Source organism: Vespula vulgaris, chromosome 6, assembly GCF_905475345.1.
Source record: "Vespula vulgaris chromosome 6, iyVesVulg1.1, whole genome shotgun sequence".
Taxonomy (NCBI): Eukaryota; Metazoa; Arthropoda; class Insecta; order Hymenoptera; family Vespidae; genus Vespula; species Vespula vulgaris.
The window spans coordinates 803175-820000 of record NC_066591.1 but is presented as its reverse complement, the minus strand read 5'-3'; the positions used below and the strand labels follow the sequence as shown (position 1 = coordinate 820000).

Sequence of the window (16826 nt, the reverse complement as noted above, 5' to 3'; positions counted from 1 at the left end):
CGCGAATAGTACGTGATAATTCGGCACCTTCCTCTTTGCACTCCTAAAACGTACGATATTTACCCATTTGTGACGGATTTTCCGCACAAGATGATCATCGACATTAACGACCCAGTCCCCCACCTATTACCACATACAGACATTACCACACTTCGATTTTTCAATATGGCGGCGCGCCCTCGTCGGATACCAGATGCGGCGTACGTAGGAAACTTTGGCGTCCTCGTCGCCGTATCTCCGTCCGCCATTGGTCCCCTCTATCTGGCGCGAACTTTCGAATCGAAATTATCCGCTTCTCCTTTACGAAGATAATAACGACAGATTCTTGGACACTTTACTCTTCCGTACGATTTCGAACGATAACTTTTATTCTCTACGCGAGAGTCGCATAAACGTTAACGTCACGAGGAATCTATCGGCGGATGGAATTAAGGGTAATTCATTGAACGTGATTTTGAATTTTATGCGAATACTATTAAAGATATTTAAATACAATTTTATTCAACCACGCTAGCTACTTTTACGATTCCTAAATGTAAATTTAACCGCTAGGACGTATTCAGTTCGGACCGAAATACTTTGGTAACAGATCCTCGTATATTTCTTTATCGCTGTCTAGGAAGAGGCAAAAGATTACTCGATCCATCTGGAATTACAGGAAGAGCTTTAGGTTTTGTATCCTCGTATACGTGCGTCTAAGCTACTCGTATCAGAACCATTAACCGTCTTGTCGTGTCTATCTAAGCGCGGTACAAATTATTCTAAAATGATCCTTACTGAGTTTTTATTGTCGAGAAGAAATTTTTTGACCGTGGATATGGCCACTTCGGCTGCTGGTCTTTGCGGATAATCGTAAATTCCGGTAGATATGCACGGGAATGCAATGGTTCTTAAATTATTCTCTTTTGCCAGAAGAAGACTATTTTCGTAGCATTCCCTCAATTTGTCCGGCTTCTCTCCTTGCGGACCGACCGTCTGAATGACATCTAAAATCCGTTTTCTATAAGCGTTTTGTCAAAGGACGAATACGTTTAGAAGATCTGTAGAATAATCTATGTTACTACGCACATTTAGCTGGCAACATATATCCTCCTGTGATTTTAGCTTTGCCGACAGGACATCCCCCTAACGTCGCGCATTCCATTTTCAAATAGGGTCCTGCGCTTCTGTGTATAGCACCGTCGACTGAGAAACATTTCATATTCTTAAGTATCGTGAACGACGTACTGTCGTACTTTCTACAAAGCCCCATTCTTTCGTACCTCCTCCACCAGGGATAAGACGCGAGTTAGCCGCATTGACGATCGCATCGATATCGAGAGTGGTAATGTCTCCTTGCCAAATAGAAACCTTTCCGGCCAACTCCTCGTCAGCCTTTTGACCTTCCTTCGAAGCTTTAACGTCGGTATTATTTCTCTTTTTAGTCCAATATTCTGCCCACGTTGCTATTCCATCCACGGTGTTTATATTCGACTTATAAAAGCTTCTCTTTTCTTCTATCGGCATGTTCAAGAACTTCTCTAATCAAATACATAACGATAAATATATCATTTGTCCTATCCTAGTACGACAATGGCAACGACAATTGGTATACGGTATCCTTACTAATGAATCGACTAGAAGATGACTTTCGTAGAAGGATACTGTGTGCGATAGAGATATTAAAAGTAGAATAGTGGAAAGCGATTTCTTACGTTTTTCGTCTTCGAAAGACAATTTTGTTTCAAGATTGCTCGACGCCATAATTTTCCTCGACGTTAAGTACCGAACGACTGAGCGAATTAGCGTTGAATATAAAGATCGAGTGTAAGCTGTCGTCTAAAAAAAAAATACAAATATTTTTCACCTTCGGTTGTCCGGAGCAACGTACGCACCAACGATACATCGTCGTATCTCTTACTTTCAGCATCGATGTATGATCCTTTCGCACAAAAGTAAACGTTAATAACCTTTGACAGTCATAAACATTACATCAATGAGGTTAATTCGAATGTAAAGACTACGCTTCGATCGTTTCTACGATTAAACGAACCTTACTAACGACGCAAATATATCAGGATCCCGCAAAAAATCTAACCGGTAAAAACTGCGAATTTATACTGTTTTTAATTATTCCTTTCCATCCATTTAAGACTGTCAGCGCTATCTGCCGTTCGTCCTTCCAACCGATCGACGAATCACCTTGACTCATGGCGACACCTGATGTTAAACTCTTTCGTTTATAGAAGCTTCGTGATAACTCATCGATTAACGCCACCCCTTTTGCGGATAATTGTCTCGAATAATATTAGATAACATATTTATGGCACATTATAGACATTTCTTAATTTTGCTTGATTATGTAATAATGCGCTTGGCAAGGAAATTAAAACGTGTGTTTTCTTTTCTCCCCCTTTTTTTATCGTCCATTAGGAAAAAAGGAAAAATAGAAATAAAAAAGAAAAAAATAAAATGGAAGAAAAAAAGTCGATTACATAACACGAGCAATACTGGTTCGACTCGACGATACTACTTTCAACTTTTTCCTTAATCCTCCGAGAAGAACTTTGCTACTTCGTTAGAAATATTAGCGAGATTAGATCGAAGAGATCGGATTTTCCACGAATTGAATTCTCCCTTAATCGTGGGCGATGCTATCACGTTCGATAGGGTAGTTGCGAGTTAAATGCGTGGGACAATTCGAACGTGGGTAGTGGTCATGAAAATTCCAACGTAAAGAGACGTTTCGAACTAACCGAGCGTCTCGAGCAAATTAGTTCGTAAAAGACACTTGCAAAAAATGTTATCAATTTTTTTCCGACGACGAGATTCGCCATCGTTTAGTTTCCTCAGACATGACTACGTGAACCTTTCGATTCCTTTTTTTTTTTAAGAATTTACAAAATAACAGAATGTCTGTAATAATGTCACGGTAGAAATAAATCGATTTAGAAAAAGAAAGAAATTTTGTCCTGGTTGTGAACGAATGGAACAACCCTTGTAGAGAAAATTTGATAATTTTGTAAAAAAAAATATTGCATATGTATATATGTATATATAAAATTACAGTGGAATATAAGCGTTGAAAAATTATAAAAAGAGTTACCCGTGGAAACTTTGATTTTTGCCGTAATCAGGAGTCTCTTGAAAATAACACAATGTCATAGGAGTCATGCGACGCGTGGGATACTTCTCGTAATAGCGTAAGCTGTTACGATAGACCCATGTTCTTCTCCTTGCATATTAAATATGAAACGGGTCATGATATTCATTAGTACTGTAATATTTTCACGCGTCGTTCGATAACTATTTATCGACGTAAAGTCAAATATTAGGAGGAATTTGTTAGTTTGCTTTATTTTTCTCTTCTTTTCGTACGAGCCATCGCGTAGCAATTTCATTTAATTCAATAATAAATTATCCAGAAATGATCAACTTAAATGATCCCAACTATTATTCTATAATCCAACCAACCCTTTCCCTTTTCGACTAATAATTAATTTCTGGCGAAATGTCGTCGGGTGACTTCAATTCTCATGTCCCTCGTAATCCTATTCTTTTTTCCTTTCATAATATTTTCATGTAACCTAGATATCCGTTTCCCTTTATTTATTTATTTTTTTTTTTTTATTTACTTCGTTCTTTCTTTCTTTTTATCAAGATACTTAAGTACCTATAGTAAAATTCTCAAGAGACGAATCCAGTAACGATAATTGAAACAGCAGAGTGAAAGTACAAGTGAAAAGCAATTAATAAAGGACGTTTTATAAGGACGCTCGATAAGGACTCTTGAAAAAAAACGATGGAGTATCAACGGAGGTTTAATGTACGCGAGATGTGTCAGCTTAAAATGAATGAAAATCTGAGTACGATACGACGTCATTGCTATCGCGTACATCGCGGAGGAGGAAACCATCCAAAAGCTTTCGTGTTTTGTGTATACAGGGTGTACACAGGGTGTATCTAGGATGTATACATACATATACGAATATAGATTGATGATATAGAAAGAAACCTTCAACGGAATAATATCTATATAAATATATATCTATGTGTACGTGTGATACAGATAGATCATACATACACCCACACATACACACACTCGCACACACGCACATGTATATATATATATATATAATTTAAATATCTACATAGCATATGCAAATTAAAAATTATTTTATTTGATCGTACGAATTCTATAAGCTTATCCAATTGATATATACCCCGTATAACCGGATACCAGTTTAAGAGAAAAAGAGAAAGGGCTAGAGAATGACAGAGAGGGAGGAAACAGGGAGGAGAGGGAGAGAGAGAGAGAGAGAGGGACAGAGACAGAGAGAGAGAAAGAGAGAGAGAGAGAAAGAGAAAGCGCAGCGCATGCTGAAAGCTCCTTCTATCGATCGATCCGCACCCGAGCTTACTCGTTTTCCTTCACAAGCTTCGCGAACGTCGACACGGTGTAATCGTCTCGCGCGTACGATCGCGACGTACGACGGGGCGTATTTTTCGTTCTCTCCGCTTTTTCTCTATCTATTTGTCTATTTATCCATTCATCTATCTATCTCTCTATCTCTGTCATTATCTCTCTTCGTCGTGCGTGTTTCTTACTCTCTCTGTCTGTCTCTCTTACTCTCTTACTCTCTCTCCCTCTCTCTTACTCTCTCTCTCTCTCTCTCTCTCTCTCTCTCTTTCTGTTTCTATCTATCTTTATCTAGTTTATCTTGTTAGTCTACGTTGAAAATCTTTCTCTCTTCTTTTTCTTCCTCTTCCTCTTCTCCTCTTTCTATTTCTTCTTTTTCTTCCTCTTCGTCCTCCTTATCTTCTACTTCCAACGTAGGATAAAAATCTTGAAGACGAAGATCGAAAGAAGTCCGTCGTCATGGCGCATCGAAGCGAATCCTTCAAAGCACTCTGTCTATTGTGTGAGTTCTCTGCTTTTTCTTTCTTTCTTTCTTTCTTTCTTTCTTTTTTCTTTCTTTCTTTCTTTCTTTCTTTCTTTCTTTTCCTCTCAATCCCTCTCTCTCTCTCTCTCTCTCTCTTTCTATATCTATAGCTTTTACAATCTCTTTTAGAATTATTTTCCCAAGATCGTCTCTCCCTTTCTACTTTTTACTTTTCTATATATTTCTATAAAAGATATACGAAAGAGAGAGAGAGAGAGAGAGAGAGAGAGAGAGAGAGAGAAGGAGAAAACTAGTACTACATTCGATTTTTATATTTCTTCCTTTCTTCTTTTATCTCTCTACAAAATATTTTCTATTTTCCTTCTTAAAAAAATATTTTCTATTTGTGATAAATTTTTTCGAAAGAAACTAATTCGAATCCACCCCTGATACGTGAGATATACAATATTCTCGCACAGTACTCATATATTTGTACGACAGACGATATTTCGTCGCTTTCTCTTTTTTTTTTAACTGAAAGGATAACTTATTCGAATGTTTTTCTTTCTTCTCGACAAACTACGGAAACGTGCTTTAATTTTATGCTTCCTAAGCCGAAAACGAGCCATCGTCACGCGCAAATTCATTCTCGCGTGTCCTCCTCCTTTCTCCTCCCTCACCTCCTTCACCTCCTTCACCTCCTTCTCTTCTTGCTCTATCACCTTCCTTCTCCTCCCTCCCTCTCTTCATCCTCCTACTTCATCTCTTTCCCCTACTTGTCCTTTTACATTTTGCTTAATGAAATTTCTCTTTCTATTCCCTATAGGGTGTGTCTTGGGCAACGTGTTCAGTGTTCCCACACCAACCCCATCGCCAATAAAATTGGAAGATCACAGATACACGACGCGTAGGATACCGAAGACTATCGTCGACTTGCCAACTCAGAGAACTAGATTGCCAGTTGTAAGTATATTGTAAGATTGATTTCCTTTTTTTTTTTTTTCTTCGATTTTAATGTATATTTAATGTACAAATAATAGTAACAAAAGTGACACCGATAACGATTACGTTGACTACGAACGAAAGGAGAAATAATTCGATCGTCGTTATTGAAAAAAAAAAAAAAAAAGAGAAGAAAGAAAGAAAAGAGATATGTAACAATTGAATATAATGTGTAGAATATAAAAAAAGAAAATAATATGAAGTTTAGGAGGAGGGATCGAGAAATGTTTGTAAAAAAATTTGTCAAGGGCAAATGCAAAATGAAATAAGAAATAGAATGAGGGACGATCTATTGAATTTATTTTATTTATTTATTTATTTATTTATTTTTTAATGAGAGAAGAAGAAACAAGGAGAAATAACGAAACGTTTTATTTTGTTATTTCTTCGTATATCGAAGTTGGTACACTGTTCTAATTATGCATGTCCTGTCGGTCTGAATTATTGACTCGTACTACTGGCACTCTTTCTCTCTCTCTCTCTCTCTCTCTCTCTCTCTCTCCTGAGTCCAGACCAAGTACTTATCCAACGTTCTCTCTTCCACTTGTGCACGCACATCCATGAATAAGTTAATCTCTCTCTCTTTCTACATTTTGCATAATATATTCAACCTGTACATGCGTCAACGACTTCAAGCGAATTTTTTTTCTACCCTTTTTCCTTCCGTTTTTTTCCCTTTTTTTTAACGTTATTACCAATCGACATCGAACCGTTTCCAAGGTGACGAGAAATAATCGTTTGATTTACCCAAATGGTTTCCTAGATTCTAACCATTCCTCGCATACAAAGGATATATGTATATATATGTGTGTGTGTGTGTAGGTTTACACGAATAATACCTATTACACAATAGTACCTATATATTTTTCTATCGGTATAGATTTTACCCTTTTCCAAGAGAAAACACCTACGCGTTTGATAATATCGTCGCGTATCTTATCGTTTAGTTAGTTTTTCCACGAACGTTTACCTTAAGAATCAAATCTGATTAAAATAGACCGCAAATATTCCTTGGGTATTCCCTGCTAATTCCACGAACCGGTTTCTCACTGATTTCATTTCGATTCTCAAAGCGATTCACGAGATTTAACTAAGCTTTCGTGGTACACCGAAATGCGATTGTTTCTTGAATATGTAATACTTCAAAGAATTTCTCTCTCTCTCTCTCTTTCTCCATTTCTCTGAAATAAATCGAACTAGAAGGGACTAAACGTTTCCTACTATCGGAGAATTACTCCAATCTACTATAGATAAGTATATATATTATATGTGTGCGCGTGTGTGTATATATATATATATATGCACGCAACGATCGATTGAAAATCTAGTTATAATACTAGAAGCAATTGATATTTTCTTTTATAGCGTTCGCATTTATTAATTACTATTACTATTATTTCGTGTTCTCCAGTTCATAATGAACATCTATTTTTAATTTTTAAATACGAGTACACACACTCTCGCACACAAACATATATATATATATATATTTACAACATGGCATATAACGTGCATTGCTCGAACACGATCAGTTACCTTCTTTATCAGGCAGTCCTTTCAGTCATTTACATCTTTCATCAATCTTTTCCTCGGTCACGAAAGCGACGAGCGACAAGTCGAGTGTTATTTCTATTGACAATACGTTAAAACACACAACGTGATAATTGATCGTCCACGATACAATGTGTGTACTTAAATCGTTCATACACCTCATATAAAATTTCATACGCTTGTCTAGAAAGATTCGTTATATTCTACAATGGAAAATCTTCAGTCCGATTACGAAGATTAATTATTTCAGCACTTAGCGAATAAGGAAAAGGAATCACCGGTGAGTTGTATAAACGTTCCGACGAATCGATTCAAATGTCTCCTTTCACTTTCATCCTGGTTATTGTTTCAATCGTTACGAACGACGATGCTTAAACGACTTTGTGAAATCGAGTTAGAGATATCGGTCTCTTTTCTTTTTTTTTTTCTTCTTCTATCTTAACAGATCGATAAAATTTTCGCTCGATCTATCGTTATAATAATGTTTAATAGTTAATAATTGTGATAAGTTGCAATGCGTAATATCGTCGTATTTTTTCCATGTGTTGAACCCAATGAATTTGGAGATGAGGACGTCGACTACGTCGATACCGATGACGACACACCACAGATCCGTTTCCGGAGAAAATCCACTTTATCGTTTGAACGGAGCCAATGGACAAGCTTGCATCCTCTTGCAAACAGACGCTGTTATAGCAATAAAATATCGCACTGTTCTAGGCGAAGATCGAGTAAGAATTGATCTTTATCTTTCATTCATTAATCTCGTTCTTATTTATTTAAATAAATCATATAAAAGCGTTCTAGACGTCACGCGACACACTTACGTATAGTACATATCCTCCGTTACAGTATAAGCGTTGAAAAACTTTATCAAAATTTTCTTTATCTTCGTTTCACAGGTGGCAGATTTATTTGTGCCCGACGATGCAATGGTCACAGGAAATTGCGACAATGAAAATACGGTAACGATGTCCTTGAAGTGGAACGCTTTTATGCTCCTATGGAGCTTCGCCAAGGTATTATCACGAATCTTTATTAACGCCGCGTGTCCTTTTCGTCGATTCATTTTCTTTCTTCTTTTTTTTTTTTTAATAATCCTTTTTAAATTCCAATAAAATGTTTAACGTCGTCGCGTCGTCGAATGCTTCTATTGGCAGAAAAAAAAATATATATATATATATATGTATATACATTAAACAATTTTTGTATAGCACGTTCTTACTACTAAGTTTTTTACGTTAATCATTATTTCGAATCTTCTTTGCTAATAATTATACGACGAGCACGTTGATCATTTTTGTGCTTAATTGTAATGACGCAAGCTTCTTCGTCCTCTTGGAGATCGATACTCGCGTTCTATTTCCAGTACGAATTCTATCCGTTGCGTAACGTAAAGTCGTTTCGACGAATATTATTTATAGAAGCGTGTATCGTTTTACATGTTATTTATATTTCAACATCGTCGTCGTTCTTCCGACAGATAAGAAGTTTACAAAATGACGTATTATTCGTTAATTCCCTCTACGTCGTTTTTTTTCTTTCTCTTTCCTTTATTCTTTCTTTATTCTACAGGTGGTACGCGACTTTTTTTTTCTTGTTCCCCCCTCTCCTCTCTTTTCTCTTCATTAGCTCTTTATTTAACGTATTCTCGAATGCAATTCAGCAATGGTTATTATTATAGGATTTACGTGGATAAAAAAAAATTGTGTGATTCGTTAAAAGCGTAGTAACGACTACTTTGTTATTCGAGGACTTTTGAAAAATCTTATAAAAAGCACGTCGAAAAGCTTCAATCCTACTCTTTCGAAGTGATACTTAAAAAATAATTCTCGCGCTCGTGAAGTACGTACCTATATAGGAATATATCTATATATATATGTGTGTGTGTGTGCGTGCGTGTGTGTATATATATATATATATATATATATATATATATATGTGCCAATAAAAAGTTTGTAAATACGAAATAAAGTGGTACGAATAGATGGAACAATTTCCTTGCAAATAATATATACATATAGTAAAAAGTAATATTACATCGTAACTTTTAATTAAAAACCTTATAACGTATTGCTATTGTTGGTTTTGAAAATAGTTTATTAAGAAAACAGAGAGAGAGAGAGAGAGAGAGAGAGAGAGAGAGAGAGAGAGAGAGGACAAAAGAAAAGAAAATCTCTTTGCGAAAAGGATTTCATTTTTCTAAAAGAGATAGAATTTTCTATACGAAAGAGAAAACTTATTTTTCAGACGCCCGGCGGCGAACGATGGTACGTTGAGAAAATCGAATTGACCTACAATTCGAGCGACCGACATTTCGAGCTCGTAGATCAGCCAAGTAAGTCGAGTTATTACTTTGTTCGACCTCTTCAACATTTCTTTTTTCTTTTATGTTCGATATACACAAGATATCCATTTATCTTACTAAGAAAATATAATGGAAAGCTGTGATATTAGAAAACGGTAGAAGATAGAGAGGGACTTTAACTCCGTTATACGTTGTTTTATTTTTCAGATAAAACTGTTCGCGTGAGTACCGGCTCGAAACACAGTGCCATGCTTTTCCCAACACCCGTTGGAAAGTCTTACGCTTGTGACAATGAAACGGAAATTCATTTAACCGATGGCAAACATACCGCCACTGTTATCCTCAGGTATATATATATATATATATATGGCCGACCTACACGTTAATTATTTTCATATTAAAATTTTTTTAATTTCCTTTTATTTATTTTTTCCCTTTAATTAAAAAAGAATCTCTTTTATATATATATATATTTTTTTTTTCGTTTCATACAAACACCCGGGGCGAATAAATGAGAGATGATAACAAAGTTCACTTTTTTATAGGACATATAAAAAGTTAATTTATTTGTGTTATTGTTCGTTCTCTAGAAATATGAAGCTTCAACCGTTCAAGTTTAAGAACAACGAATTCGCCGCTGAGTTCTCTTGCGCAGCGTTAAGTGCACGAGCAAACGGAGACGAGACCGCACCAGTTGCGGTTGGTTCAACTTTGGCTGCTGCTGTCCTATTAACTATCACCGGTTATGCGGCCTATCGATATTTCAAAGTGAAGAAGGTCAAGTACGACACGATGGAGTAAAGCTCTTTGCTCTCGATCAAGGACACTGTCACGAGGACATGCCAAAGAGATTACGAATAAGAGACAGTGAGAAAAAGAGAGTAAGAAAATCGATGAAAAAAACAAAGGAAATGCTCCTTTAGCCGAACTAAAGTCGACAGCAAAGATCCTTCGCTATTTTCTATCCTTTTCTTTTCCTTTTTCGTTTGTTCTTTTTTCTTTCTTTTATTGTCTTCTTATTTTTAACGAAGTCTTAAAGCGAAGAAAACCGTAAGAATTTTAATCGGACATATCAATATCAAGATTCGTACTGGTAATTACGAAAGTGGTCAAACTTCGAACTTATCAGCCAACGTTTCTTTTTTTGTTTTGATATCATTTCGATCATTATCTATAAAATTAGAAACGTATCGAACCACTTTCGTAATCATCGGTTCTCATGGTCTCTGGCTGTTTGAAAGAAAGAGACTCTAATAACGTTCTATCGTCGAAGCGTTCTGTGATATTACAGAACTTTAACACTTGAAAATCTTAGAGACGGACGTATCGAAAAAAGGAAAGAGAAAAAGAACAAAAATAAACAAAAGAGAATGAAAAACTAAAAGGAAGAAAAGAAGAAAGAAAGAAAGAAAGAAAGAAAAAAGAAGTAAAAGTTACCTACTAAAAAATATTAAAGTTATCTATTTATTAAACACCTATTGCAAAAAGGAAAAGAAAAAAGGTAAAAAAAGACGAATAGCGTCCGCGATGATGGTCGAGTCGGTGTACCTGAGATATCTGAGATTCGAGATTTCTTTTTCCAAAAACTTGTCAGACAAATGTAATAAGAGAAACAAAATCTCTGATAGAGAGGACGTTATCGTTGCGAGCACGATCTCTCAATATTCACTTATTAAAATTATCATTATATCACATATCGTAATGAGCTAGTGGCCATCATCTATATACAAACTTTTCATAGGATTAAAATATTTCGCGAATATATTTAGGAATATCTCGTTGTACCTTTTAAGGACTTCGATAATCAACTCGTGCGACGATTAATCGCATTAGTATACGAGACATTAAGAGTACATTTATTATCAATTATTGTTATCGATTATTATCAATTATTATTAATTACTATTATTACTTCTGTCTCTCTCTCTCTCTCTCTATCTTTCTCTCTCTCTCTCTATCTCTCTATCTATCTCTCTCTCTCTCTCTACGTACGTTTCATTCGTCTGAAGTGATAAAGTCCATATTCGCAAACTCTGATGGTTGTAACGATAGACTTTGTAAAAAATCGCAGAAGGGTGTTATTTCATTCCTTCAGCACATATCGTCATTCCTTTTTAAATCGTGATCAGTGTTGCGCGACATATTCCTTATCTCGAAATCCTTCATAAATATTAATTATAAATATATACATACATACATAAATATATACGTATATCATAGATCGGAAAATGGTGAGCGAGATGTTGAAGAAAAAGAAGAAGAAGAAGAAGAAAAATAACGGATCGTTATTAATTCATTTCATTATTAAATACGTTAAAGACTAAGTAATTAGCCCCTCAGGCAGCTAAACTTTTAAAAGAGAAACGAGTATAATAGTTAGTTTAAAGTTAACGCAAATATTTATATTGCTATTGTATTCATAAATTTCTCTCTCTCTCTCTTTCTCTTTCTCTCTCTTTCTCTTTCTTTCTCTCTCTTTTTCTCTCTCTATCTTGTGTTTTCTCTATTTCTTCATTTCTTAATATTCTTTCGTCTCTTTTTTATATTATTTTCTTTTCCATTTCTTTCTCTTTTATTCGATACGTGTAAATGTGGTTTTCACTCGAAATATCTGTAAATACACATGAAGTTAAACCGATCTTATATAATATATATGTATATATAATTTCAATATTATGACGTTTAAATCAATTTTGCATAAATCGCGATCTGACGCAGCTCGCTTTTGTCGTCGTTGCTTTTTGACACGGCTCGTCGATGATGGAAATGTGAAAAGTGTATAAAAAGAACAAAAAAAAAAAAAAAAAAGAGAAAAGAAAAAAAAGTGATTGTACGGGAGATAAAAATCAATATCCCATTCCGTATAATTTTCGTCTCACGACACTGCGCAATTATATTGTAACATATCGTGTAAATATATTATACGTAGATCGTAACGATCAACGAAGCTCGACAATTTCATAATAAAATCTGCGAAAGGATCGTGATTAAACGAATGAACGATCATGTAAAATCGATTCTTGGAAATATCAATATCGAGCTTGGTCGTATCGTCGAACGAAATTGTTTCAATATCGTGATAATTCAAAGATTCGAAACTCACATCAATTTAAAGATTTTAAATCAAAAAGAACGTTATCTATAGTCGAAAGATAACGCATATCGAAAGACCTAATGAAGATCAATAATGTTAGTTTTAAATTATTATTAAATTTCTTTAGATAATAATGCGAGGTTAAGACGCACGTAAGAGAACGAACAAAAAGAAGAAGAGGGTAGAAAAGGAGAAGAAAGAACGAAAGAGAGAGAGAGAGAGAGAGAGAGAGAGAGAGAGAGAGAGAGAGATGAAGATAAGTTCGACGTTTCTACAGCGTATACCGACTTTGATTTTTTTTCCTCGACGCGTATAACCCAAAAAAGAAGAAAACAAAAAAAATTAAAAAACAAAAAACAAAACCAAAAAGAAGAAGAAAAAAAAAACAGTCGCAAGATTAACGATCGAAGCAAATAATTTTGAGGAATGAATTTGTAAACGCGGATACGGCGTTTTTAAATGTACCGCGTATGTGCCTGTACGTACGTGTGTGTGGAAATATAATGTATATGTATTTCATATATATATATATATATATATATATATATATATATATATATATATATATATATATATACACGCATTTCACACGTGCGTATACATACGCCATATATATATGTAATATTTACATTATCGATATATTATTAATATAACATATGAACCTCTGTCTTCCAAGTGCATATTAAAGTTACAGAAAACTTCGTGTGTAAATATATTATATGAATATCGTGATATATGCATACATATATATATATATGTATATATATATGTATATATATATATACCATCGTCAATTCGTGATCGCTTACGTTGATCGCGTCAAAGAATACGATAATTGCAGAATAAATAAGAAAAAAAAAAGATAAAAACAGAAAGAGAGAGACAAAGGCACTATACGAAAAGGAAGAAACGAAATATGTATATGATAAAACCGAAAGGACTTCCGGAAAGTTCGACAGCAACAGGATCGGCTCGCTATTTTAACTCCAAGAACAATGGCGTTATTATATAAAAATGTATTTTTGTGCTAAAAGTCAATCTTATCTTAAAATTAATTAGAGACACGAGTAAACGAATAGCGATTTAAATGAATGAAATATTTCAATTTAACAATAATTATTAACCGTTGTACTTTGCGGCTTCCACTTTGTTATCGTGTCGTGTTATAGCTCGTTGAAGAAAAAGAAAGCCGACAAATGAAAACGAGTCAATAGTCGAACGATATTAGATCACACACATTAACCAAAACACATATTATTAGACAATTTTGCAGTCCCCTCTTCTCTTCGTCCTTCTCGCTGTTACGTCTCGTCTAAGAAGAAAAAGAAAAAAGAAATAAAAAAAAAAAAAAATACAAAGAGAAAAAAAAATCAAGGAAAAAAAAACAAGTTTCACGAACGACAAAAGATCCAAGGGATTGACAAGGGTGATTATTTTCTGCAAAGTTTTTGATAAGTGAACGAAAGAAAATGACAAATTCCCAAGGGGCGAAGGTCTTTCGAGCTATCTATAACGAGACTAATTAAATAAATCTCGGCGATAGGAGGAGGGTGTCGATGGACAAGTCGGTGATTAAGAAAAAAGCGATTGATTAATTTCAATAATCGAAGTGGCACGTAATTATACATCTATCAAAAATTGTATGATATCGATTAAAAAAAAAAAAAAATAAAAAAAAATAAAGGCTGTTATACAAATTCATTCGCTCATCTTCACCCATCTCTGCCTTTTTATATTTTGTTACGTTAAATTTTAATTTCAACATTTAGAATTCATTCCTATATACCTATACACCGTTAATTAGTCCTATGAATTAGAAGCTTTTAAAGATTTCAGAACGACGAGGATAATGTGATCGATAAAGACGGTGGATATTTATTTGTCGAAAAAAAAAAAAGATAATACGATTATTAGGTGAAAATAATAATATATAGTTTGTAACGAAGACCACCATCGACACCATTTTCCTATGACTAAAGTTTCGATTGCAAATAACTGGATAGATTTTATTTATTATATATCAAACGTGCTTACGAGTTTGTTCGATATGTTTTTCAAGACAGATGTTTGTGGTACGATTTAAGGTAGGGTGGGAGGTAGTAATAGTAGTAGTAGTAATAGTAGCAGTAGTAGTAGTAGTAGTAGTAGTAGTAGTAGCAGTAGTAGTAGTAGTAGCAGTAGTAGTAGTGTAGTAGTAGTAGTGTAATAGTAAGAGAGCTCAAAACGACATAATAATTTCGCGTGGAGTTGTAGAAAAAGGGCGTGAAAAGTACAGTCAAGCAGGCTTATACAACAACCAACCAAGGGAACCCTCCGCCCTTTTTTGCGTAATACACACATATATACAGGGATACAGACGGTGGTATCCTTCTTTCTTTCTCTCTCCTTCCTACGACATTGCTGTCAATGGCTCATTGTCGTAATATCCATTGAAAAGATTCTAGCAACGTAAATGTGGACTGGTACGGACTGATCGTATTGTCATCGAGGACTAAACCATCGACTCGCGCCTGCGGGTAGTCCCCAAGCGTTCGAAGAAAAATCGCCATTCTCGTATCTTCGAGGAGATTAAATTCGCCTAAACTCGAATCTTAGGTTACTAGAGTCATCGATTTTTTAGCTAGTACGAACAAAATCTTGCGAGGAACGAGTTCTTCTTCTATCGTTTCAATCGAAACTTTGTTAATCTAATAATTGCACTTTTTTTCTATTGCTTACTGGATTATTCATAAATATTATTTCGCGAAAATCAATAGCCAATCGGGGTAATAGGATTACTTCTCTAGAGTTTGTAGATCGGAACGTCAAACTAGCTGACGAGTTTATCTTCAGTTTCTATAGAAAAAAAAAGAAAAAAAAAAGAAAGAAGCAGAAGAAAGAAAAGAAAAAGAAAAAACTAGAAGAAGAAGAAAAAGAAGAAGAATAGACGATTCGTTAGGACAGGGGACGTTTATTAAGTCTATTTTCCTGGTCGCGATGTCACGCGTGATATAACTTATGGTTGGACAGCACGTCCTGGTAAAAGACTTGCACAGGGCGGCCGTATATAACGGGCCGCTAACGTTATGGTGTTACGCGGCGGATGGTAGAGTGGCACGGTGTCCAGTGACTCCCATGTCGGCTTGTTATCCGGACCGCCCCATCGTTATCTGCAATTACCCCAAAACAGCCCCTAGTTTATAAATTATAGGCCACCCCCTCTAGCGCTCACGACCCACTCACCCTCTACGCCACCCAGTTCTACCCTTTTCCACCCTGTATCTCTCCTCCTCCTGTTCCTCCTATATTTTCCTTGGTTACGTTGCGAGCATCGACGAGCATTTCTGCGAACGTAACCGATTGATCGAATCATTTTCTCCTCTTATTCTACACCTGTACTACATTGTTTATCCTTTATCTCATCAAAGATTTATCTTCCCCTTTTCGATTTTCTTCCTCTTCCTTTTCCTTTTCCCTTTCCAATAGAAACGTAAACGAAGCGATAAATTTGTAGTTTCTCCTTAAAGGAACTAACCCCCAAGGGATTTTCGCGACATCTAAACGAAGATAAGTCGATGTTCCTTTTGAAAGAAGTAAGTATTTCACACCTTGTTGAAGAACGAGGTACCGACGGCAGAACAACTACCTACTGGGTGTCCATTTGGCGAGACACCCGAACAAAAGAGGTTTTCTCTACCTGGCCGTTTCTCTCTCTCTCTCTCTTCCCTTTTCTTTCTTTTCTCTCTCTCTCTCTCTCTCTTTCTTTCTGTCTTTCTTGTGGGCCTACGAGCAAACGATTTTACAAAAAATGATATTTTGACAAGCTTGCGGTTTCGAACAAGTTTTCATTCCTCTTTAAAGGTATTACCTTAGGTCTGGCCTAAAATAAATACAGAAGTAATCGAGCCGGAGTGCAAACGTCGAAACCTTTCGTTTCTATGTCGTATCCTTTACAAACAAATACATATTTTTTTTCTTGACTTGGCAAAAGAAGTCAAAAGTATGTCTCGACGTCTCGAAAGTTGATTTT

General features: G+C 35.4%; 2 protein-coding genes across 6 annotated transcripts; one reads left to right on the top strand and one right to left on the bottom strand.

Annotated features, from left to right (window-relative positions):
* Positions 1-452: 452 nt before the first annotated feature.
* LOC127064625 (macro domain-containing protein CT2219-like) lies at positions 453-2133 on the bottom strand. Of its 4 annotated transcripts, XM_050995952.1 has the most exons (6): positions 1901-2132; positions 1695-1818; positions 1263-1520; positions 1069-1185; positions 778-986; positions 453-646 (listed from the first exon to the last, which is right to left on the bottom strand). In XM_050995952.1, the coding sequence occupies exons 1-6, from the start codon at positions 1907-1909 to the stop codon at positions 560-562; spliced, it is 804 nt and encodes a 267-aa protein (XP_050851909.1). In that variant the 5' UTR covers positions 1910-2132; the 3' UTR covers positions 453-559. The 4 variants fall into 4 exon arrangements, with proteins under 4 accessions (XP_050851909.1, XP_050851910.1, XP_050851911.1 ...); XM_050995953.1 differs by lacking the exon at positions 1695-1818 and having other exon boundaries at positions 1263-1515; positions 1847-2133; XM_050995954.1 differs by lacking the exon at positions 1695-1818 and having other exon boundaries at positions 1847-2132.
* Positions 2134-4719: 2586 nt separating this feature from the next.
* Positions 4720-14187, top strand: LOC127064621 (uncharacterized). Of its 2 annotated transcripts, none has more exons than XM_050995948.1 (7): positions 4720-4901; positions 5689-5825; positions 7982-8146; positions 8318-8434; positions 9666-9753; positions 9931-10069; positions 10314-14187. In XM_050995948.1, the coding sequence occupies exons 1-7, from the start codon at positions 4859-4861 to the stop codon at positions 10522-10524; spliced, it is 900 nt and encodes a 299-aa protein (XP_050851905.1). In that variant the 5' UTR covers positions 4720-4858; the 3' UTR covers positions 10525-14187. The 2 variants fall into 2 exon arrangements, with proteins under 2 accessions (XP_050851905.1, XP_050851904.1); XM_050995947.1 differs by having other exon boundaries at positions 7964-8146.
* The last annotated feature ends 2639 nt before the right edge of the window (positions 14188-16826 follow it).